This window comes from Taudactylus pleione, unplaced genomic scaffold (genome assembly GCF_031769625.1).
Source record: "Taudactylus pleione unplaced genomic scaffold, aTauple2 ptg001123l, whole genome shotgun sequence".
In the NCBI taxonomy this organism is placed as follows: Eukaryota; Metazoa; Chordata; class Amphibia; order Anura; family Myobatrachidae; genus Taudactylus; species Taudactylus pleione.
The window spans coordinates 2,073,561-2,100,349 of NW_028285524.1; the positions used below are offsets into that span (position 1 = coordinate 2,073,561).

The following is a 26,789-nucleotide window of genomic DNA, read 5'->3' on the forward strand; positions in this document are numbered from 1 at the left end:
CTTTATCTCTCTCCACTTTATCTCTCTATAAGGATTAGTACATCTCCCTTTAATACTTTTGCTTAGTTTATTGAAGAATAACAATCTACATAAATTAGACCATTGGGTTTCTGCAAGGATGTCAACTGATTTAAAAATAGCCAATCAACATTCAGGCAAAATAAATGTTGTTCGTATAGCCAAATGTAAATTCAGAAAAGATGTCATTGCTATAACAAAAAAAAAAATCTATAATATTTCAGATTTCTTTTTTATAAATAAAAAATTTCTTTATGCTATTTTCTTTGTGTAAAGTTTATTTTATTAGAAAAAGCTTGGCAAGGCTTCAATAGATTTTTTTTAAAAATAGAAAATCTCTGTGTACACACGTTTGCACTTTCATAAATGACCCTTACAAAAGAATAAAGAGAAGCATAATAGCAAAATAATATATAAAAGTTAGGTATTTTTCTGGAATGAAATAACTGGCAAAGTTCATTGTATTTTTATATAAATAAATATATCTTCTTGGTCGTTTTCCCAATTGCAGAGTTCTGGAAATTCTAGTGCAAAAATGAAACCTTAAAAATGATCTTATCAACCAACTCATGTTGTTATGTGTTATCGTGTTACATTTTATTTTGTAATATATATTCTGTTTGTTTCGACCAATGTTGGCCACAAAATAATTCTCTGTTTAGACACCAAAGACGTAGTGATGGGTAATTAGTATATAACACAATTTTACATATTTGTTGAACTTTTTAATACTTTAGTTTGTATGGTCCAGAATTAATTAGGTGATAACTCTTCTGACTTCAACTTCAGTGCAATAACAATGACTATTTACAAACAAATAGAGAAAAGTTAAAATATACTTAAGTTAAAAAAGTTCTTCCCAAACTAACCCTTGGGGGAACAGCAAGAACTTCAAGATGGAGCTGCCTCTTGTTGGAGTGACCTGTATTTCTGAAGAATTATGGATAACATTTGTGTTGTTAGGTTCTCTGAGGAATAAATGGTGACGAACTCATTTATAGCACTGATATTAAAACACAGTATATTGTACGGCATTTATTGTTTAATGATCATACTTATATACACTACTAAAATGTATTATTGCGCACATGATCTCATGAAGGGTGGGGTAAATCGTGACTCTGTCTGTTGTTGAATTACCTGCTGCCCTCTGGGACTTGTAGTTCCACAACACTTGGAGAGCCAAGAGTTCCCTGCTTCGGCCTTCAGCACCTTGTGCAAACTGTTCCACCGGCAAGCGCTTTGCGTTCCATTATAATGCTGAGGAAAGCACAGCAGTCTTGTTTTCATTTTTTCATTTTATATATATATATATATATATATATATATATATACGTTGACCACAAGACAGAAAACTAATTTCCTTCAGTTCAAACTGGCATTAGTTGCCTGGTAGTAAAATTTTATTCTGAGGATGTATTAAGCATGAAATAAATGAATCGTTTACAGTGTAACTAAGGGGAATATGTCAATGTAATGCACTATTTATTTTTTGGCAAGGTAGAAATAAGTGTTATTACCGTGTCAAAAGAAACAATATATTGTATCCTTAGTTGTGCGAAGGATAGTTAGATTTATTTGGTGTGTTAAATACTGTATACATATTATATATATATATATAACTTTGTATCTAGGTAACATAAATAAAGTTACACACAGGCAGTTTCCATGAGTGACTGTTTTCATCTACACCAGGGGTGGGGAACTTTTTGTCTGCTGAGGGCCATTTTGATATATATAACATTATTTGTGGCCATGGTGCAGGTCACTCCCCCTCCGTGTGATGTCAAACGGGGTGTGGCCACAATCACTGGTGATTACAGCAATGCCCGGAGCATCATGAGGATGCTCCAGGGAGCTGTGAGGACAGCGGGGCGACCGTCTTAAGCGTCCCAAGGATGCTCCAGCCGGCACTGCTGCATAGATTCTGGCTGCAGGGTGCCATTCTAGCTACCCTGCTATAGAGATGAGGCTAGCTGAAAAATGCTCAGAAGGATAGACCAAATGATCCCACAGGCCTTATACGGCCCCCGGGCCTGAGGTTCCCCATCCCTGATCTACACTGGGCCTAATTCAGAGATGTACGCAAACCCGATGGGTTACATACAGTACATCTCAGATGGTGTGAGACCTGAGCACGTGCAGATGCCGCACGGTGCATGTGCAGGTCTCGTTCTGCGAGATCATTTGCAGTGCCCTGGACGCTGCAGCCTGATTGGCAGGCTCCATCCGTTTTGGGGAGGCGACAATGTTGCAGAAAACACGGGCATGCCCCCTATAATTTCTGGTCCTGCTGAAGTCAGTGACTGCATCCTTAGCTTCATTGGCTTCAGCAGCATGAATTCCCCAGTCATCCTGAATAATCTGAGTGTCACTCAGATGACTGATGGTCACGCAGATGATCCCATGCTGCATCTTTGGACGTAGAAGAGGATCAGAGAAGCCACAAGGAGGTGTCTATTTGCACAAGATGCCTCCGGTGGCATTAGCCTACTATCACACAGCGGCTGCATACAGAGATACAGCGGCTGTGTGATTAGCGTACATACCAGAATCAACCCCTATATGAAAACTTCTGCTGCGGTGACCGGTGTGTGAGAGTAGATACATATTAATGCTGCTCATTACCTGGGGTTAGTGTCAGGATGTGGCAGAGTGGGCAGACAGTTGTGTTACATGGACTTGATAAATGAAAACTGTGGTGACGACATATTTTTATAGAAGCCTGAGGAGTGGACCCTGGTTCCACAGCGACTGCAAGTTATCTTTGGGGTTCCTGATTTCCGACCTAAATCATAGACCAGCAGCTCATAGGAGCTCAGAGAGTGAATCTGACACAAAACAAAGACAAAAGAGCTTCCTTGCAATTCTCTGCATAAATCAGATATTCGAGGCCTGGACATAGAGGCCTACATTCACCAAACCAAGCAGCTGCTACATGGCTTATGGTTGACCCAACTAGGAACTTATCATAAACTGGATGTTAACTGGAGATATATTACCTGAACCAATCAGCTTTATCGCCCCCTAGTGTCCAGTGCAGGAATGCCTTCAGTACAAAGTAGATAATGAGACTGTATAACAAATTGTTTGTAAAAAATTATGAATGATTACTGATTATGAATATTGCCTTCAGACCAAAATGTTACAAAAACCATTAAGTACCCAACTTATTTTGTTACCTTGTTTTGTTAAGAAATGTACTGATTGATTTATTTCAAAGGAAACTCTTCTCTTTTGGTTGTGTTCAATGTATTCTGTTCATTTTAGGGAGATGTCCCTTGGACTCTTTCAGAGGAAGCTGAATTCTATTTTATCAGAAGCCTGATTCTAACCACAGCTCCTTCTAATTGTTTCATGTAGAAATAAGAGTGTTGAAAACTGAAGGAACGTGTTTGAAAAATAACCCATTGCTTACAGTTGTACTGAACAGCAGATTCTGAAGACAGGCCTGAAGTGTAGAGGTTTTAATACATTAGGCTTTTAACTATTTCAATTCCAGATATCACTGACTTTACTTACAGTAAAATTATTACTTGCAGACCCTCCCAAACAGAGGTGTAATATAACTAACATTATGGGTGTTTGGCACGGCAATGCGTAACTACTTGCTATCCAGAGAAACCAGTTGTACTCATATGAGCAGGGTCAGGGGCCAGGACTGTTTGACTTTTCAATTCATCTGTTACAATTATTCTAATAATTATCACAGTGGAACTGAAAGCCCAAACAAGGCTCCAATGAGCAAGCACCATCCTCCTTGCATGCTGAGAAGACTTACAGTAGCTGGGTTTGTTATGACAATAGTTACCCCTCAGTTATAAAGATTTTTCAAATACCTATGACCCTATGAGCTGTAGGTGAGTGCAAGTAGTCTGGATAGTTGATATTTTAAGCTATGGGATACTCAACTCTTTAAATTAATTCATTTTATGTATTAACATGAGATATTGTAGGTGCCATCTGTATGAACTGCTGTTTGCTAAGCAATAGAGGCATGATACAGTTGTATGGTCTCAAGACACATGGCACATGTCAGTGATTTGTTACACATCAGAATAAACGCATGGCCCCTGTGCGCTGATCTATAACTGATAAGGAGGTTGTGCTCCAATGTTCTTCATATTCAAAGTCTAACAGCTATACAGAGACGGAAGGCACCTTCTCTAACATTATGGACTTGGCCTGTGGGCTGGGTATCCAGAAATCCTCTTCTTCATTTTTATTTTTCTTCTTCTTGCTAGGTGGGTGTTTGATTGTACTACTCTTTCTGGTCCGACAACAGCAGTAATGGCAACAGATGATGCTAGTGATGAACAGGACGAGTAATGGCAGGGCCAGAAGTACTCCCAGGCAGACGCTGTTGTAAATACCCTGCTCATGTTTATTTAGCATCATGGCATAGATGCCTTGGAAAAAAGCAGTTATTTGCTCCATGGGCGAGACGTCTGTTATCCCTGGTATCTGGGTGTCTCTGTTCTAGCTGAGGGGTCCATGCAGTGATAATGTCACGGGATGCAGTCACGTAAGTGCAGTCATTTCAACAGGTTACATCCAACTAAAGTTGAAACTGACGTCTTCACCCTGTAGGCTTAAAAAAAAAGACATTATTTTAACTGAGCGTGAACAGTGGTCTGAGCGTGAACAATGGTCTGAGCGTGAACAGTGGTCTGAGTGTGAACAGTGGTCTGAGAGTGAACAGTGGTTTGAGCGTGAACAGTGGTCTGAGTGTGAACAGTGGTCTGAGTGTGAACAGTGGTCTGAGAGTGAACAGTGGTTTGAGCGTGAACAGTGGTCTGAGTGTGAACAGTGGTCTGAGAGTGAACAGTGGTTTGAGTGTGAACAGTGGTCTGAGCGTGAACAGTGGTCTGAGTGTGAACAGTGGTCTGAGTGTGAACAGTGGTTTGAGTGTGAACAGTGGTTTAAGCGTGAACAGTGGTTTGAGTGTGAACAGTGGTCTGAGCGTGAACAGTGGTCTGAGCGTGAACAGTGGGTGTTTTAGGAGTCACATGATAACTATGGGCCCCATTTATAGCTGGGAGCAAATCCTGCTAAAAGGTGCAGATTTGCACCTGAAAAAAAACAATCTATAACAATAATAATAATAATATAGTGACTGATACATTTTGTGTACAGACTTGTGATGCCCCCAATGCAGCAAGTACCACGCTCACCAATAATTTCAGGTCTTTTCTTTGAGATTCTCTAAAAACAGCTCATCAATGACCAATGCCATATGATACCAGGGGCCTGTGCAGGTTTACCCCCTTAACGACCTGAGTATTTTATACCTTAATGTCCTGAGCAATATTAAAAATGTTTCTCTGATGCTGAGGTGAAATTGAAACTTTGATTGTGTACCCTTGATCAAAAATAGTCAGTCTTCCCTGGTGACAGTCCCAAAAACATCACACACAACAGTGTTCCTAGAAAGATGCACTCCTGTTCTGAACAGGATAAATGGGCACACAACTGGGACCTTACCAGTCTGCTGGGTGAGCTAGTAGATGCCTGCCTGTTAAATGGACAGATCTTAACTACATCCCATTGCAATAAGGCCAATCACAACAGGATACAGGTTTCTGGTGGGCGAGTGCAAAAGTTAAAATTGTTCACATAATCTAAGCATGGTCTGTAAGGCTTAATTTGTGCTCCTGACCAATGGCTACACACAGTGTATATTTGCGGCCAGACAGACTTTCCTCCAGACTTCCTTTAGCTAGGACACGTTGATCAGATTTTCCAGTCATTTATAAGCCACATATGCATGTACTGTATTCCACTAAAATTAGACATATACATAGTACATGAATCAGTCTGTACAGTTACAGTACATGTATTTCTGGCTATACCACTCTGTAGTGGGGTTTGCATGGCTTGTTTTGCCTGTGTAATTTATTCACGTAATTATCTTACCTGTCTTTTGGTTTTTCAACATTTTTAAATTATTGTGATTATATGTCATATACACATATATATATATATATATATATATATGTACAAGTACATTAAAACATGCATAGTACTTATGTAAACAACATAGCATGTAAGTAGAATGCACCACATATTAAATATTGGACTGTAACCTTAAATTATTTACAAGTGCAGGTAGATAACATTTGAGTATCTTTTGTTTAAAATGTACTGTAGCCAACTCTTACACATTTACTGTATAGAGTGGTAAAACACATCACTTGTATCACAATTTAGCAAAAAAAAAAAAAGGATTAAATCAAAGCCTTATAAAATAAAACAGTAGATTGCATTCACAAACTAAAATTCCACTACTACCTGTATTTTTAGAACTGCATTAGACATTTAACTATGATTCCAAGGCACACTCTGTAATGAGCAGCTTCCTGTTTAAGATTGTGCGCCAGTCTTACCAGGGTCTGTTAGCACTCCACATCCTGTTTGTATTAACACTGGCATCTAACTACTGCTCTCAGTCTTTACTTCCTAAGCAAAACGCACCAGCTGGGATGAGTATTTGTAAAAGCCGTAACCCTGACAATTAAAGTTCTTTTTTGTTTATTTGGAACCAAACCCTGATCTAGAAAAAGTGAAAACTCCATTTAAATCAGTACTCTTGATTAGTCCTGAGAGTGCTGCTACTGTAGATTGCCCTGAGAAATACTGTTCCAGAGTACAACTCTCGGGGCTTAGCCAAGGGGTATGAGAAGCTCCTTTATGAGTAACAGTATTTGTCCATACAGATGAGTGGGATAAATGTGACCCTGCAAATCTTTACCGCACGCTTCTCACTACATTTTTCGCAAAAGATACACTGAGAGTGTCTCCGCATACGCACCGCCGCCGGCTAGCGTTAGCCCCCACCCCCTCCGCATGCACTTTCCTGCCCGGTGATCAGTGAGCTCTCTGCTCCGGTCAGCTGGTCGCTGGGCTCCTGGTCCATAGGCAAACGCAGGGGGGGTTTCCGTCTGCCTGGAAACCCCCCCTCACCAGCACATACCATAACCACAGTAGAAATAATAATATAATAGAATTTTACTAGTGCTACATGTTTTTCTCAGTATCACAAATGAAATAATTAGCACCACCTGTGGATCTTTTAACATGTGTCAACCAGTAATAAATAACCTGTGCACCAACTAAGAGATCTGGAAAACATGCACTGTTAGGGATGCATTGCTATATAGCCCAATATGTACATATATGTCCAGGGAAGTGCTAGGTTATTCTGCTGCTCCTCCAGACTCCCGGACTTGCTCCAGTGCTCTGGAAAGGTGCCCACATCTAAAATAAAAACATTCAGCTCAGGCAGAATGGTTTACTGCCGCATCAAATTACTTACTGTGATCCTGTATATGCTGGAATTAATACACACAATACACATTGTATGACGCATATTTTAAAACTGGATAAGTACTAATTCTGAAACCTTCATGGACTGGCCACACTCGCTCTAAAATCAAGCATTTGGAAACCCCCCTCTAGAAATCCTGTGTTTGCCACTGTGGTCAGTGACCGCAGATAGCTGATATGTGCAATAAACTGAGATGCTGGTTTACAGCGCAGCTGCACAGTGCAGGAGCCCCGGCAACCAGCTGACCGGAGGAGAGAACTCACCGATCACCGGACTCCTGGGTGCAGGTAAATGTTTAATTTTTTTTTTTAAACTATTTGTTTACAGTGATCAGCTTGTGGTCTATATAACGCCATCTTTAGATGGCGTTGTTATAGCAGGGCTCCCACCCCTTAGTATATTTCAAGCAGATCGCATTTCCCATTACAAGTATGGGAAATGTGATCTGCTTACTAAACAAATGCGACGTAAAGGGCTTGGAGTAGTTCTTCATGAAAACTGCTCCAAAAGCCATTTAATACATTTCATTAAAACTAAAATAACATGAAAAGGGTGTGAAAACATTATTTTAGTAAAAAAAAGATTGATAAATAGAGCCCTTAGTGTGATTGGTCTACTTACTAAAGCCTTGGATGGAGATAAAGGGAACGGTGATAAGGTACCAGCCAATCAGCTCCTAAGCCACATCACAGGCTGTTTGAAAAATGACAATTAGGAACTAATTGGTTGGGACTTCGTTCACTTTATCTTCATCTAAGGCTTAGGGCCAGATTCAATTAGAGGCGAAAAACCGCGATCGGCGAAAGCGTTAGCGGATGCAATGTTTTCGCCACATATCCGTGTATCGCTCTATTCAATTCCAATATGTTTTCACATGTGTAAAAAGTCCGTAGGCTCAAACATGCGTAAAAGTTTCTCCACCCAGAGGCAGGCGAACTCTGCTTTGTGCAAAATCTCTATTTTCGGCTTAAAATGTGGGGACTTGGATCAGAACCCTTTGAACGTCCCCTAATGATTAATAATGCCAAAAAAACCAAACAAACAAACAAAAAAAACTTAATTCCCCCTAAAAAAGGCATGTCATTTTTGGGGTGAAAATTTAAAAAGTGTTTGAAAATGGGTATAAACTAAGTACTGGGCCAGGTATTTTGGGGTGCTGTATAGATGGCACAGATGTTTTTAGGATTGCAGGTGGCTGGTTTTTTTTAAGTTTTATAAAAGGCACTTTACAGTCCCAAAACTATACTAGTGTCCATTAAAATGTACCCCCAATTTAACTACATCAACTATTTTTCACAAAAGACATTGCTCTAGGCCCTTATGCAAATATGCATATAACAGCCCTTTGACTCAACACCCATAATACTTTTATTAGGGCAATTAATACACTTCTATAATGATTTCCTGGGTTAGTTAGGCTTATAATGGGGTACAGACTGATTTACCCAAAATAAGCTGTCCTTTTTCGCTAGTTTTGCCATTCACTACTTTCGCACATTGGTGTTTTCGCCTGTTTTGGAATTGAATAAGGCGAAAAGCGGGAGCGCGCATACTGAAAGCACGCAATAACTTTGCCGCCAAACAGGCGAATGAGGTTAAAAGATTGCAGTGGCGAATGCTTTTCGCCGGCCGCGACTTTTCGCCTCTAATTGAATTCGGCCCTATGTAGGAAATTAATGGATGCTGTGTTTTACATGGAGGATGACTGAAAGAGCATGCAATAACGAGGAGTGTGCAACAATTGCCATCATCCAGGGTACAAGATTGAGGGTGCGGGATGGTCAGTCGCTACACTAATGGCTCTCTGAAGAGGCAGTCTGCCACCCTTTTCTACCTTGTGGGGTGCCTGGAGAGGCACCATGTTACATGGGTAGCAGCAGCACGCGTCCTTAGGCCTGAATGTCTTCTTCCTGCTCCCAATGATCCCCGGTGCTTATTATGTGATGTCACAATGTCATGTGCCATGGGCGAGGAGCGCCACCAAGGGCAAAGAGGCGCTCTTACGGCACTGAAAAAAGTAAATTTGCGCACTAAAGCACAAAATATTTTTACCTCAGAAACAATAGACCATACTTGCAGCCTGTGTTATTTTTAGTCTCTATGATCATTAAACCTGTGGGCACAAATTCTTATATTAACAGGATACATAGGTAGTCTTGTCATCTGTTCTAAGAACAACTTGGTAATTAGATACAGTATGTTCCCCACATACTGCTCTAAGTGCTCCATACAGCCATACTGAGAGCTATGGGCAGATATGCATTGGGCTAGTTTTGCCTGAAGAATTGCTGCAGGGAAAATGAATACAATTTTGAGCAAGCTGCTTCTCAGCTTCAGGTAAGAAGGGGGTTCCCAGGGAATTAATTTTCCTAATAACCCTTATTGGCATCTTAAATGAAAAAATAAGGAATTCCTAGTTGCCTGTATGTTAAAACAGACAGCAACTTTATTTACAATGTTCTATTCTTTTAACAGCTAGAATGCTATTGAATTTTCAGGCTTCCGGCATTTAATATTGAGGAGCTAACATCTGTAGTGATTTGCTGTGGTGATGGGACTGTCAATCATAACCCAGAGGGTGGAGGAGACACTCTACAACCTATTTCAAGATCTTGTATCTGTAGGACAAACATGTAAATAACAATGTGGGGAGATTCAATTTATTCAAGAGAAAACTGTATAGTGATGATTGGGAATTTATTTACAAATATAACTTATTCTAAAAGCTTGTTCTAGGTGGAGATATTTTTCCTTTGTGTTAGAGGTTTTCTGGGGATGACTGCACAATAATTGGAGGTTGACTCCTCCAGTATTTGTCCTTTTTCTGACTTTACTGAGAAGATACGTAGTCATGATACCTCCAATTTACTGCACATAGATGAAATATCAGGTTACAATAAACAGCATATCCAAACATTTTGTTACAATAGTTATCCTATAGATTTGTCGTTATGTACCTAGTGTTTCCGCGCTATACGGCGTGAGATGCTTGTTGTGACTTAGGCGCTGCGCCACAGATAACAATTTTTATACTTTCACATTTTAGCATCTTTTTCGCGCCGTATAGCATCTTGTTCGCAAGGCATGCCGCATACCATTACACTTCTAGTGTACTGTGGACTTAGTATTTGCACTTTTCTTGCAGCACTGTAAATTTGCACAATGTGTTGGGATGCATGGCATAGCTTAGTCATATCAGTCCCTGGCCTTTTGTCTCAGATGAGCGTGTTTTCTGCAACGCTATAACCCGCAAATCTACTAGTGATTTACAGGGTGCACCTAACTTGTGCTTCATCGCATTAGTGGTGCGAAAAAGGAGCAAATTGAGTAAAATACTGAGTGAAAAAGATGCATGGTGCGGCTTAGTTGCATTTTTCATGGCGTGCCAAGCAGGACAATATGGCACGATTTGAGGATAGATGTATCTTGGCATATTTGTAGTTCCTTAAAATAGGGATGTGCAGGCTCGGTTCTACTCGGTTCCGTTCGGTTCTTTTTACCGAATCTTATTGGCTATCCAAAACTCGTGACAGCTGAAACCCAATAAGATCCGGTAAAAAGAACCGAACGGAACCGAGTAGAACCGAGCCTGCACATCCCTACCTTAAAACAATTGTGGTTATTATATATGTGTAACTGCAAGAGATGGTGACCATTTTAGATGATTATGTAGACAATAGGCTTTTTGTATCTATAACATAGGTAATATACACCCAGATGGATTAAATGAAACTATATTTAAACAACATAATTTCAAGATTCCTTTTATTTGCTGTTATTTGGCTAAAGTTGGAGATTATTTACGTGTTTTTATATAGCTTCTTAAAAGCGTGCTTATTGTCTATAACTATTGATAATATACTGTATGTCTCTCTTTGTATTTTGGATATTAATTTTGGTTGTTTGGAAATCAGCACAAATTCATATCAGTCATTCTGCTGGGTGAGTTATTGTACTGTAAGTAGAAAAATATATCTTTTTTCTAATATTGCTGTGCTTATCACTAAATCAGGCTCAACATATAAATCAGGCTCAACATAGTAATCGGAATATATAAAATAATTTTCTATTTTATGGTGCTTCATACTTTATGTACATTGCTAGAGTGTTATATATGAGATTAGAGGAGGGATTGGTATACATAATAATCGTTCTGTGCATCTATAATAAATACAAGGGCACTTGTGTACTTTACGGACTCATTGCAGAGAGAACCCAATGAATGTTTTAAATGGTACTTGTGTACTTTACGTACACAAGTACCGAGAGTTGTCCCCACCTAAAGAAGAAAGTTGTCCGCTCGCCACGCTTCGGGCTCGGTGGCTCGCTACACTCGCCACAAGGTTATATTACCCCCTCTATGCCCACTTGGATGGTAGGGAATGATGCTGGACACTGGCTGATGACATCAGGGTCCTCTCCGTGAAGGGGATTTAGACATTACCATGATTGATAATAATAATGAGTGTAGGACACTTGGGTTCTCCCTGCAATGAGTCCGTAAAGTACACAAGTAACAATACAACTTAGTTTTTTTTATTTGTTGACTTTGTTTATTAGATGAGTCAGCCTTTGATCATAATGTCCTTATCTAATAGCCAGCGAGTTGCAGGCACAGACGTGATTCCGGCAAGTTAGCTCATATTTTTAAAGTGTATAGTGAAAACACTACAGGCCATCATGGATTTTATTTATCAATTTTTATTGCTGTATCAAAACTATTATTTATTTATGATGCTGCTATGACCGCAATGAGTTTCTTCACGCACTTACACATTTCTTTATATATTACGTAGCTATATTATGATCGCAATTTGTAACACGCTCATAAAGTCTATTTGATTTGCAGTTTAATGTAACTATTGGCCAATACTGTATAATTCAATAGTAGGTAATAGCACCAGAAAACTGCCAGCAATAAAAAATAATAAAGTTAAACTATGTGTGTAAAAAATATGTGATAAGATTAAGTGTAAGATGCCTACCTTTGAATTATAAATGTTTTTTTCACACATTGTTTAACTTTATTATATTCTACAAACATAGTTTAACTTTATTATATTTTATTACTGGAGGCCTTGGTTTATAGAAATGCTTGATTAACTACATATTGTATGTAGCACATGTATCATCTTTAATATTCTGGTGCTATTACCCACTTTTGAATTCTAAGGGGTAAATTTACTAAGATTCCTATTGGTCCACATTAGCATGTTCAATGTTCGGGACAATTTAGTAATTTTTTCAAACACATGTATTTACTATGGCAAAAACGGGAGTATTTTCCATATCTTTTGAGCTGATCATAGCAGATTTTGCAGTAAAAATGCACCCAAAAATACAACTAGAAATGAATACACTATATCGTCTGAACACAGCAGTACCTTCCATAGACAGGAATACAACACAGCAATTTATCAAAATTCGTGATTATATTCACCGGTGTAATAAAAGTAAACATGGTGTACAAATAGACCCCCTCCTGAGCAGCGTGTCTAGCAGAAACATACACACATCAGTATTTCTTCCTTTTGTGTGTTAAATAAGTGGTTCATTTTAATAAAAAAATTACGTGCTCCCCCCCCCAAAAAAAGCATAACCAGTCCCGGGCTCCTGAGTCAGTCCTGGTTCCTAAAGTACGGTGAAAAAAGCGAGTAGGGTTCCCCCTGTATTTTAGAAACCAGCACTGGGCTCCCTGAGCCAGTCCTAGTTTTATAAATAGGGGAAAACAAAGCGTGGGGTCCCCCTATTTTTAAAACCAGCACATGGACTCAATTCTAGCTGGGGTGTAATGCAACAGTCAGGCGACCCTTTCACCGGGTTTCCCCAGAAAAGCATTAACATCCCAAGATAGCGCAAGCCGGGAATCTCTCCCGATCACCCCAGGCTTACGCTGAAGCCCGGGGCTCTCCCAGCACCCCAGGCCGGTGGGTGTAGGGGTGATATTGGTGAAATAAGAATTAAACTATTGTTTTTTAAAGTGGAACTACAGGTGCCAGTGTGCCTGCCCCTTGGCACTTGTGGAACTACAAGTGAAAGCAGGCGTCCGGCACCCGTACCACCACTGTAAAAAAAAAAATAGTCAAAAAATCACAATACACGCACACTGTAGATTGTACAAGTTTATTATACACCTAACACACTCACACATACTTACCTACTGCCAGATGTTCACGTCCTGTTCTCCAGGTATAATTTCCATGGTTTACCTGTGAAAAAAAAATCCCATAATTACCTACCTCCTGGCGCAGATCGGTCCCATTCTCCAACAGTGTCCAGGGGTCTTGGCAAAACAACAAACTGACTATCCCGTACCAGCTAGGACATGTATAGATGTATGTCTACTCACATACATCTTTACAGCGCAGAATGACAGAAGACACGAGGCTTCTGTAATTCTCGCGGCCCACAAGCCAAACAGAGGCCGCTCTACATTTATCGGCTGCTGATTGGCTGTGACCCACGTGCTGTTGAGTGACAGTCACAGCCAATCAGCAGCATCGGGAAACACGATCCTGACAAACACGGGAGCTTGGTAAATAACCAATTTTATTTTAAACAAAATCTCCCAATTCTGATCATTCCTAACCGTGTTTAAATACGGACTAACACGGCTCCAACATGAATCTTAGTAAATATACCACTATATTTCTTAATTGTATCATCCTGATATTCAGTTACACTAATTAACTAAAAAAGCCCCTCCTTCTGCATATACTAGAAACTATCTCTCATTCTATACTTGCCTGAGCAAGAAGACATGTAGGCCAATCCAATTTCGCGGGTGCCAGTCATCGAGGCAACACCCGCACTTTACGGCAGCCCGAAACTGGCACAAAAGTGCTCACAGCCTCATAGGTTTCTGAGTAAAATTGTGCAAATTCTGTCTCAGAGCCGGCCGAGAGGAGTGCGAGATGAGCCGTTGCTGGCGTTTTAATGCCGTGGCAATGGCAATTCGCACCCTTCGCAGCTATTTGGATTGAGCCCATGATATGTGAAACGCGTTTAGTGGAGAGGGAGCTTGCCAAATTTTAACCATTTCTTTACTCTTCCCTTGACATTTTTTGATTTTTATTTTTTTGGGTTATTTATTTAGTTATTTACATATATTTTTAGTTGACCCTTGCTAGCACCTGTAGTCTATCAATCAGATGACAGAACAATTAGCGGGAAGTAAGCAATGATAACAGTTTACATATAATCTATAGATTTGATTTTTTTAGGGACAGAATTTAGGATAACTTCTATTTTGTTTGTTCATCATTTCATCGGAAAAACTGAAAAATCTTTCACCTCTGAATATACCACATAGTCACAAAGGAGTATTAACATTCAATAAGGATTGCATAATCAATATAAGTGTATACCAGTAGTTCTCAACCCTCACATTTTCCCAGCAGGTCATGTTTTGAGAATTTCTATCTGTAAGTAGGTGGGATAATTACTGGCCCAGCAAAATAGATTAGGTCACCTGCGCATGATTAAAAAATCCACAAAATATACAAGAACTGGTGGTACTTGAGGACTGGAGTTGAGAACCCCTGGTATATACCATCTTTCTGGATAGTTTGTTTTGTCCACAGTTGTTTTAGCTTTGATTAAACTGGAGAAGGTTTAGCCTTTTACACGCGCACACACACATTTATTGTTAAATATGAAATGCTTTAGTTCCTAGCTGAGGCTAAATGTTGTTAATGAGCACTTAAGGTCCAAGTCACCATCACCTTTGCCCTCTGGAGAAGTTTTACATTAGAGTGACGAAATGCGTAAGGGGATGAACTCTTGCAGTTTTGTGATATGTATCCACCTCTACTTTGGCTCTCCTCTGCTTGTTTTGTGCCTCTACATGTTACAGGTTTCCTACAATCCATATTCTATCTCATATGTGACACTATAGATGCTTAAATACTAAACTCTTTGGACAGTTACACAGTTGATTGCCAAACTGCACAAGCACCCTTGCTAATAACTTCCTCTGACCAGATGTACAGTACGCTTGGATATTATTTCATTTCATGACAGTCTACATCACCTGATTGCCCTTTACCCAATGGTAGTATTGGTTGCTGTCAGCCTACACTATCCTCCAATGGACTGCTACCTTAAGGTATTTAGCCGGGCTCCAGACAACAGGAAGTTGCCTGTACAACATCATTACTTCCAGTGTATACTTCCTATTGCAGTGTTCCAGGTACTAAGCTCCTTTCTTCCAGTGATACTCTCCTAGTGTCACCCACGGTGTGTGTGTGTGTGTGTGTACTACAGTATCTCTGAAGTGTCATCATCCTGTGCCAGTTCTGCTTCTCGAACCACAGTGTGTGTTTACTTAGTATATCATCCAAGTACAAAGTCCTAGTGCCATTCTCCTGTGCCAGTTCTGCATCTGAAGCCACAGCGTATGTACTTAGTACGTCATCCAAGTACAAACTCCTAGTGCCATTCTCCTGTGCCAATTCTGCGTCTGAAACATCATCTAAGTACAAACACCTAGTGCCATTCTCCTGTGCCAGTTATGCTTCTGAAGCCACAGTGTGTGTTCTTAATACATCATCCAAGTACATTCTCCTAGTGCAGAGGTTCCCAAACTTTTCTGAATCATGGTGCCCTAGAGTAACAGCATTGTTTTCATGGCACCCCTAAGCCAAATGTTTGTTATTGAGAAATTCAGATTTTTTTTTAGTAACTAAAGTGAAGTATATTGTGCTTACCTATCATCCTTATGTTCAGTTATGTGGTGTTGGACAGGTTTGAGCTTCTGTTTGTCCACATATTTACATTATATTGACCAGAAATAATTTGATTTGGTGCTACACCACCAACCTGAGGCACCCCTGCAAGTGTCTTGAGGCACCCCAGGGTACCACGGCACAGTTTTGGAACCACTGTCCTCGTGCCATTCTCCTGTCGGCCCTGCATCTGGATCAACAGGGTGTGTACCCAGTACATCACCCAAGTGCAAAACTTCCAGTATCATTCTCCTGTGCTTTCCCTCTTCCATTTGCCACTTGTGCCAGATACCTGACCAAAGGGTTGTGACCTGCTTGCTGGGTGCAGCTTAAGCCCAAATCCCGCTTTGAGGGGTCACTGGTGCACAACTCCCAGTAAGTTAGACTCTGTGCCTTTGGTCGGGTCTTGCCAACATCTGGTACTTGTGGATGAGGATGCATTTATCTAGGCCCCTCGCTTCAGATTCTTTTCTCAACCTGGGTCCACATCTTCTATTTCCTCTATAGGGGACCATCATAGCCCAAACATGACAGATGATTTATATATTTTCCCTTAATGGTACACTGGAGTGATTTAATACAATGATTATTGTTACTAAAAATGTATATTGTTATGAACCACAGACATATACACATACAGAAATATTTTCATTAACTATGAACAATACCGAGTAACGCAGGTTCCTCTTGCTTGTTATCGTTGTTTGATTAGGAGCTTAACATCCTACTTTGACAGCTGCTTTTGCTATAGGGTTATTGTAAATTACTTGTTTTGTTTCCTATTTATTTCTATAACATTCTCAAAGTTTTGATTGGTAACAAAGGTCAAAAGGGTTTGATCAATTTTTCTGTAGACCGATACAGAACGTTAGCAAGGCTGACTTCAACCCAGTCAGTAATAATTTCTATGTCTGTGTATTTTAATTGCTGTTCAATTGAAATAGTTATTTAATAGGATCAATGTAAAGAAGTCAAACTAGAGGTCCCTTTATTAGAATTTATAGATCGTCAGATAAAGACAGACTGCAATAGATACAGGAAGAACACACAGCACAAAACATGCAACACAAACATCATGAGTTAGAGTTGGTGGTAAGGCCGAGGGTTCCATTTAAACATGCAACTTGCATAATAAATACAAACGAAAGAAGCCCCTTAGAGGATATATTTTGTTGACATTCGTCTTGACGATATGAGAATGATAACATGGTTGTAATGTCAACAATTATCATGTTGGCACTGATGAAATGTCGGCATGATTAGAATGTGGATAAAACTGTGTCCAGGTACAGCAATGACTTAGGGGGAGATTTGGATTGAGCCCATGATATGTGAAACGCGTTTAGTGGAGAGGGAGCTTGCCAAATTTTAACCATTTCTTTACTCTTCCCTTGACATTTTTTTGATTATTATTACGGTATATGCAGCCAGAGCTCTGCATGGCGACAGGAAGCTTCACAGTTTGTGAGGCATGTAAAGCTCACCCACAACTCTGCATATGGATGTATGTAATGGGAAATGGGCGTCTTTATGAGCTGAGGGCATCATGGTATAGTGCTGTATATTCTCCCCATGCTTGCGTGAGTTTCCTCCGGGTACTCCGGTTTCCTTTCACTATCTAAAAATATACTGTGCTCCCCTAATGTGTAAGTGTTTGTGTGTGTCCATATGATAGGGAATATAGATTGTAAACTCCACTGGGGCAGGGACTAATGTAAATGGCCAAATATTGTCTGCAAAGTGCTGTGCACTGCTGATCGCAGACTCCCGAATTATCGGGAATATGCGCGTGCGCAGGACACATTCTGCGAGTGTGCAGAATGGGTCCTGCGTATTCGCATGCATACTCTTGAATGCCTGTGCCAGATTGACAGGCAGAGGCATTTAAGGAGCGGTGTGGGGGGCAGGGGAGGCTGGCGTTCCCAGAAACGGGGGCGTGTCCGCCCCTTTTTCTGGGAGTGGCAAGCCCAGGATCTACGTTGATCAACGCAGTGTCCTGGGCTCGCAAGTAGACGAGCCTGAGTAAGCTGAGGCTTACTCAGTTGGGCGGAGGCCCGGCGCCATCCACCATTGACCACCGATGGTCGCAATGGTGATCCCAGCCTGCGACCTCCATCGCAGTGCTGCGATCGCAAATGCAGCAGGAGGTGCCATACACCTCCTGCTGCATTTGCATAATAGCAAGGATTGCAATTATATCTATTGCCTGCGTGCAGCTTGCAATTGCAATCAGGCCCTATGTGCGCACTATAACTGGCAATAAATAAAATAAATAGCGATTGTCATGTAAATGAAACAATGAATGGTTCATGGTTAGCATCATAATGAAAAGAGCAAACTGCAAATGTCTTCTTTAAAAATCACTCAAACTTATAAAAATGTATTGTAGACTTCTTTATCTAATCTTTCTGTACATATCAGAGCTGTCCACATTTTTCACAGGGAGGGTTGTATATATGCTATAAATACATGTTGGCTGTCAGGATTGTATTTCAGATATGCTGTAATGGACGGATGTACAGTGCGCTGCCTTGGGCTGTCTTCACCGGAATGTAAAGGAAGAAGGAGAAAGAATTTCATAAAGGTGGCGAATAGATCAGAGGAAAACCCGCACTGTCAGTAATTACAGCATTGACACAAATGTCCGGTGACCCCTGGGCGCAGCTTGCTATCTGAGATGGTCGGTGTAGCTTTCTCTTCCAATTTCTCCTGGGTTTTCATCAATACCAAAAAATGTAAAGAAAATAAAATAAATCACCCAGCCACGCAGGTAGAGCAGGGCCCTCTTCCCTCCACATCTGTCTGTTATTATATCGTCTGGTCTTATTACTTTTTTGTTCCATATTGTGAAGTGCAACAGAATATACTGGTATTATATAAATAACTGTTAATAAATAACATTATGGGGATGTAGTCAGCATCCTGGCATGTGGGATGCCGACGGTCTAAATACCCTCCAGTATCCTGACCGCCGGCATCCCGACGGTAAGTATCGGGGGTTAGGGGAGGGTTAGGTTTAGCGGTTAGGCACTAGGGGGAGGGTTATGGTTAGGCACTAATGGGGGAGGGTTAGGCACTAGGGGGAGGGATAGGGTTAGGCACTAATGGGGGAGGGTTTGGTTTAGGGTGCGGAGAGGGGGAGGTTAGGTTTAGGCACTAGGGGGCGGTTAGGTTTAGGCAGCAGGGAGGGAGGGTTAGGTTTAGAGTGTGGGGAGGGTTAGGTTTAGGCGCCGGGGAAGGAGGGTTAGGGGTAGTAAACTTACCTAGGGGTATCTGGATTCTGACTGTCGGGATGCCGCTGTCGGTATTGTAACCACTAGCATCCCGACCGCCGGGAACCCATACCCAACTCACGTTATGTCCTCTTGGCGCATGCCTATCATTTCAGAAGAACTAGGCAGCCCAGAACTACTCACCACTTCCCTAATTTCACCCTTGAATTACATACACAGAAGAATGGGTGTATAGCATCCCTTTACAACAGGAGGAATATGCTGTCAGCTTGGCCGTACAATCACCTGAAATTGCTGCTGTCCTGCCTAAATCAATGCAATTAGGAGGTATGCATAACTAATTTCATTTGTCAGCAGTAACTTCAATGTATACGAGTAGTCCGTGAGTGATGCATGTAATTACGAAATTTCGGGCAGCCCCCACCTATACCAGAGAGAACGGGTCACCCACCCGTATCCCGATTATTTCCTGGGGTAAAGGGTGGGACCAGGACGAGATGGGTGGCATGATGATGCATTTCCCGGCAAAATGCATCATCATGGCCCTGCCCAGGGGCGTAACTAAGCATTAGAAGGCCCCATAGCAAAGGTTTGTAAGGGTCCCAATGTACCACCCAATGATGAAAAATGTATATATCACATGTAACTTTGACAAGGGCAATGGGCACCCCTAAGCTCTGGGCCCCATAGCAACTGCATCCTTTGCACCTATGGTAGTTATGCTCATGGTCCTGCCTCTTCTGTGTCAGGTCCCACAATTTGCAGCATTGCGTATTGCCATGATGGCGTGATTTATGTTGTACCGACCTCACCCCTAGCGACTTGCTTCTACCTTCCAGGAACTCTTCCTACTTTACATCACTGAAGAACATTGGCAACAGCAGGACATGTATAGGGAAGGGACAAAACGGTTAATATAAATCTTGAGTGGGTATAGCCAGGTCATGGAACCCTCCACCCCTACATTCCAAACTTCTGCACTGAACAACAGAACAAAGGAAGATGTACCTGAAAAGGTCCTGAAGCTGGTGTATTTTGCTAGTTTACGGATGCCCATTATAACATTAAATTTGCCGTAATGAAGTTTGCAGACTATGGAGGTGAAATAAGGATTTCCCAACTAGTGACGACAGTCCTGTACGGAGCAGGGAAGTGATGACTGAGGGGGAAAGACTTTAGCAAACAAGACTGAAAAACGAAACTATGTCATAATCACCACCTCAGAGAGGACATTGTGTAAGTCAGCAGCACATTCAGCTGGTACATTGCAGCAGACTGATTCACAGCCTCAGCCCTGCCCTGGAATGTAGCTTTTACATCTGCATTCTTTACTCAGAGACAGTAACAATATTATCTACTACTGCCTGAGTTCAAAGAAAAGTATAATTGTATAGCTCAGAAATGTCCTCTACTAGTATTTTGTTTATGGGTGCGATTCAGTTGTACGCTATTCCGATGTTTGCTGAGTTGAGCGATTATTATTATACCGTACATGCATTTAAATCGCAATGCATCAAGGACCAATACTGTAGTCGCTTGCAGTGACTATTCGCAGTTGTTGGCGTGCACAGTAGCTGGCACAGGGAGTGCCATTACGGCACTTCCCCATCCACCAGGTCATGGTCTCCTCTGTTTCCCCCTTCCCTCCGGGACATACAATTCTTACCTGGGCTCACCTGGCAAGTAGTCTTAGTCCCGGTGGGCGGGGGGGCGGTGTAGTTCAAGACACGGTGGACGGGCAAGTGCTGAAAAGGCACCCCCCTGTGCCGGCTTCTGTGCATGCCTATGTCCGCAGTGTGAATGACATCCACGGAGAGTTCGGGGGAAGTAACGGGGAATGGCGTCAAGGAACATGGACGTATCACAACAATTTCGGGGGGGGGGTCTCATCCTGCAACCCCATACGCAAATAATATGTCTCCATGGCACTTCTGCGGGCCCAGAGACTCTGGGGTCTATTTACTAAGCAGTGTTAGGAGACAGAGTGAAAAGTGATAAGTCTGTAATAAGGTGCCAGCCAATCAGCTCCCAACTGTCATTTTTCAAACACAGCCTGTGAGATGATTGGCTGGCACCTTATCACTGACTTATCACTCTTCACTCTGTCTCCTAACACTGCTTAGTAAATAGACCCCTCAATCGGGACTGCAACAATCCTTAGCTGTGCTGCCTCCACTTCCAGCCCCTGCCCTGTGTATCCCCTCTCCCAGCTGCAGCCCCTGCTCTGTGTATCCCCTCACTCAGCAGCAGCCCTGCGTCTCCCCTCTCTCACCTGCAGCCCCTGCCCTGTGTATCTCCTCTCTCAGCTGCAGCCCCTGCTCTGTGTATCCCCTCACTCAGCAGCAGCCCTGCGTCTCCCCTCTCTCACCTGCAGCCCCTGCCCTGTGTATCTCCTCTCTCAGCTGCAGCCCCTGCTCTGTGTATCTCCTCTCTCAGCAGCAGCCCCTGCCCTGTGTATCTCCTCTCTCGGCTGCAGCCCCTGCCCTGTGTCTCCCCTCACTCAGCCGCAGCCCCTGCTCTGTGTATCCCCTCTCTCAGCAGCAGCTCCTGCTCTGTGTATCTCCTCTCTCGGCTGCAGCCCCTGCCCTGTGTATCTCCTCTCTCAGTTGCAGCCCGTGCCCTGTGTATCCCCTCACTCAGCCGCAGCCCCTGCCCTGTGTCTCCCCTCTCTCAGCCGCAGCCCCTGCCCTGTGTCTCCCCTCTCTCAGCCGCAGCCCCTGCCCTGTCTCCCTTTCTCAGCCGCAGCCCCTGCTCTGTGTATCCCCTCTCTCAGCCGCAGCCCCTGCCCTGTGTCTCCCCTCACTCAGCCGCAGCCCCTGCTCTGTGTCTCCCCTCTCTCCGCCGCAGCCCCTGCTCTGTGTCTCCCCTCTCTCAGCCGCAGCCCCTGCCCTGTGTCTCCCCTCTCTCAGCCGCAGCCCCCCTTTGGAACTTGATGAATAGCTCTGACACTTATTTTTTACAAAAGTATGTAACCCCATACGCAAATAATATGTCTCCATGGCACTTCTGCGGGCCCAGAGACTCTGGGGTCTATTTACTAAGCAGTGTTAGGAGACAGAGTGAAAAGTGATAAGTCTGTAATAAGGTGCCAGCCAATCAGCTCCCAACTGTCATTTTTCAAACACAGCCTGTGAGATGATTGGCTGGCACCTTATCACTGACTTATCACTTTTCACTCTGTCTCCTAACACTGCTTAGTAAATAGACCCCTCAATCGGGACTGCAACAATCTAATGATCTGCGTCCAATGCTGCATCTTTGTACTCAGGTACTGTGACATCTTACGCAGATGCTTAGACCTGCGGCTGCAGGTGGCATCTCTATACATCAACAGACGGCTGCGACATTGCATATTTTCACGTATTTTCACATAGCAGCTGTGTACACATTCTGGGGGGCTGCTGCTTACCACTGCTGCTAATGGGGTCGGTTTGCCCCTGGTTAAAGCACAACAACAGTAAGACATTATTAAAAACATCACCCACCTGCGTTTTCCACCAGGACCTCCCACTCAGGTCCATTACAGAGACAGGAAATATTATTATCTCTATATTCATTCACACTCAGTACATGTATTATGGGGAGGTAGTGAAATTGCACATAGTAATCACTGCATGCTGCATGATTGTCATTAATGAGTAGGTACAGATATAAGTAATAGAACAGTATACTGCACTACACTCATGCTGGTAATGTAAAGCTCAATGTTCAGAAAGACCATTAAATGGATTAAAAAGCCTGTATTACTATTTACAAAGCAGTGACTGTTTATGCAGGAGGCAATCTTACTGTACCTTGTATTTGTTATGCTTGCAATCAGAATGTACTTACAAAGACATGTTTTATGCATATGATAAATGATGTGCATGTGTTTTATTGCTCATGTACAAGAGAAACAACTGATACTTACTTTGTCCATTTAGACTGGAAATAATAGCAGTGCTACTTATCCAGTGCTTAGTTGTACCATGTATGTCAGGTGAGCACTCACTTGTACAGCAGCCTTACATGTCAACAAGATGGGATATGGTGGCTCCATTTGTGTAATCAGAAATAAAGACCAGAATGAAAGATGTAATATAGTAATCGCATAGATGTACAGTTTATCTATATGACATGCCAGCTGTTATTGCTGTTCTGCTTATACAGCTGTGCCGGGCAAATCTCAGGATTCCTAAAGCTCTACAGCAAGTGAGTAACTTACTGAGATATTGCCTACAGATATATGGGTGCACCCACCTATATATAAAACAACGCTATCTCATACAGTTTTCTAGGTGTCTCCTTATTCCTACATAATTGCAACAGAATCAATTAATGTCAATGTTCCGTTGGAACCTCAGGCTGCGGGTAAATGTGGGAGAACCTTCATCGTCTATGGAGTGCTATCATAAATGAGTGTGGTTATTCTGTCCAGTGGGACCTCAACACTACTTGAATCTGCTCCATCGTATCCTCTGTTGATTATACACCAGATATATTTATACAGATCTGTAGGAACTAAATGATCCCAGAGACAATGTGGGGAATTTATGATACCTTCTAAAGAGGACAAGTTGAGGTGTTTCTCATAGCAGCCAATCAGATCCTAGCTATCATTTTACAGAATGCACTAGTTAAATGACAGCTGGTATCTAACTGGTTGCTATGGGCAACATACCCACTTGTCCTCTTTAAAAGGTTTCAGCAATCTCACCCAATGTACATGTTCACAGGGCATACTGTACTTGGGAGAGATTGTGAAAGCAACATCTACAGTATGAGCGCGGTAGTAAAGTGGACGTGTACTACTACATCTGAGAAACGTGACAAAAAAATTGCCTTACATCCAAATGTAAATGAGCCCCAAATCAGTTAGTAATACCTATTTGTTGATGAAAACATACTTATACTATTCAGAAAATGTCTGTTGCCATAGGGATCATTGTGCCTAATAACCAATGCAGGGAAATGATACTAATGATCCCATTTAAATGTATCAGGGGCCTATTCATCATTACATAATTATCAATCGCTGTGAGGTCAAAGAACAGTCCGGAGGTATTCATCATGCCTCTTGCCTAAAGTATCACTTCCAAAAAACTGCTTTTTCTGCGAGTCAGTTTTTCGGAATTGTGATACTTTTATCCTTAGCTGTGCTGCCTCCACTTCCAGCCCCTGCCCTGTGTATCCCCTCTCCCAGCTGCAGCCCCTGCCTGTGTATCCCCTCTCCCAACCGCAGCCCGTCCTGTGTGTTCCCTCACTCAGCCAGAGCCCCTGCCCTGTGTATCCCGTCTCTCGGCCGCAGCCCCTGCCCTGTGTATCCCCTCACCCAGCAGCAGCCCCTGCCCTGTGTCTCCCCTCTCTTAGCTGCAGCCCCTGCTCTGTGTATCCCCTCACTCAGCAGCAGCCCTGCGTCTCCCCTCTCTCACCTGCAGCCCCTGCCCTGTGTATCTCCTCTCAGCTGCAGCCCCTGCTCTGTGTATCCCCTCACTCAGCAGCAGCCCTGCGTCTCCCCTCTCTCACCTGCAGCCCCTGCCCTGTGTATCTCCTCTCTCAGCTGCAGCCCCTGCTCTGTGTATCTCCTCTCTCAGCAGCAGCCCCTGCCCTGTGTATCTCCTCTCTCGGCTGCAGCCCCTGCCCTGTGTCTCCCCTCACTCAGCCGCAGCCCCTGCTCTGTGTATCCCCTCTCTCAGCAGCAGCTCCTGCTCTGTGTATCTCCTCTCTCGGCTGCAGCCCCTGCCCTGTGTATCTCCTCTCTCAGTTGCAGCCCGTGCCCTGTGTATCCCCTCACTCAGCCGCAGCCCCTGCCCTGTGTCTCCCCTCTCTCAGCCGCAGCCCCTGCCCTGTGTCTCCCCTCTCTCAGCCGCAGCCCCTGCCCTGTGTCTCCCTTTCTCAGCCGCAGCCCCTGCTCTGTGTATCCCCTCTCTCAGCCGCAGCCCCTGCCCTGTGTCTCCCCTCACTCAGCCGCAGCCCCTGCTCTGTGTCTCCCCTCTCTCCGCCGCAGCCCCTGCTCTGTGTCTCCCCTCTCTCAGCCGCAGCCCCTGCCCTGTGTCTCCCCTCTCTCAGCCGCAGCCCCCCTTTGGAACTTGATGAATAGCTCTGACACTTATTTTTTACAAAAGTATGTGAAAATTTTAATTTTCACATGCTTTTGTGAAAAATAAGTGATGATGAATAGGCCCCTATATCTCTTATTTATTTTAATACAATAGCTTCATAATGGGGGTAAGGTGCAATCAGGGAGTATGCTAGACTCTTCAGGGAGTCAGGGAGATGGCTACTATTTCAGGGAGTGTCCCTGACAATGAGGGAGAGTTGGCAAGTATGCCACAAGGACAAATACAGATATGTACGCTTGTGCGCACAGCAGCTGTATCTTTGGACGCAGCTGCTGTGTGCATATATGCAAATGCTGTAAGAGACATCTGAAGGAAAAAGACTCCTCCAGGCAACAGCTCAGATCCGATCCCTGAGTCTGAAGATGCAGGATTGGATCAACATTACAACCATGGGCCATCTGAGTGGGCCTAAGCTTACTCAGAATGGCCACCTCCTGCCCGTTTCTGAGGCAGTGAATTTGCGTCAGAAGACGCAGGCGGAATGGGATTGATATGCCGGTGGCTGTGTAGCCGCCGGTTCAAATCCCGAGAGCGCTAGCCCGACGCGGAGGAATCCCGACAGCGGAGGTACAGTAAGTAATCTAACCCTTCCCTCTCCCCCCCCTAACCCTCCTTTAGGGGTGCCTTACCCTAACCTCCCCCCGATAGTGCTTTAACCTAACCCCCCCTCCCCGCACCCTAAACCTAACCCTCCCGGGAAGGGGGGTCCCTAACACTAACCTCCTAGTGCCTAAACCTAACCCCCCTTTACCTAGCCTAACCTTCCCCAGACGGGTGCCTAACCCTAAGTCCCCCCGGGGGGGTCCCTAAACCCAACCCCCCCATCCCCGGCTACATCGCTACTTACCTCTGGCGCTGGACGATCGGTCCAGCGTTCTGTCGGGGTCCCGGCGTCGGGATTAACATAGGCGTCGGCATTTCGACGCCTATGTTAAATCCACTGACGGGATTGTAGTGTCAGAATTGAGACCGGCGGTCTCATAACTACATCCCGACGAAGGCACTGGCCTCGCACTCCCAAAAAACAGAGCCAACATGCCCTTGTTTTCTGGGAATACAGTCAGCGTCGCCCCCACGGTTGCAGCATGTCAACTATGCTGCATCTTAGCGGGGACTGTGACTGCCATCACAGGCAGTGATTGTGTACAGTATGTACAGATCCTGCACATGCACCGATCATTAAACATCGGAGTTCTACGCATACCATCGGGTTTGCAATTTGCATATGACTCTGAAACAAGCCCACAGTCCTCACAATCCAAACAAAGTTCTTATACTCTAACAGACATATAAATGGTCATCAAGAATTAACTTTTTAAAATTTGATAGTGCATGTAATTTCCTGGTGTGTCTAATCAGCATTATCCTAAGGCCCCATGCACAA

At 43.1% G+C, this 26,789-nt stretch overlaps 1 protein-coding gene across 3 annotated transcripts in view; it reads right to left on the reverse strand.

Annotated features, from left to right (window-relative positions):
* Positions 1-360: 360 nt before the first annotated feature.
* The window catches only part of KIAA0040 (KIAA0040 ortholog), a 66,306-nt gene continuing 39,877 nt past the window's right edge, over positions 361-26,789 (reverse strand). For 2 of the 3 annotated variants that reach the window (XM_088461867.1, XM_088461865.1), the window contains exon 2: positions 361-4,609. In XM_088461867.1, coding sequence (XP_088317993.1) covers positions 4,159-4,455 — 297 coding nt within the window. In that variant the 5' untranslated portion in view covers positions 4,456-4,609 and the 3' untranslated portion in view covers positions 361-4,158. The remainder of the gene's footprint in view (positions 4,610-26,789) is intronic. The other variant, XM_088461866.1, reaches the window with a different exon arrangement.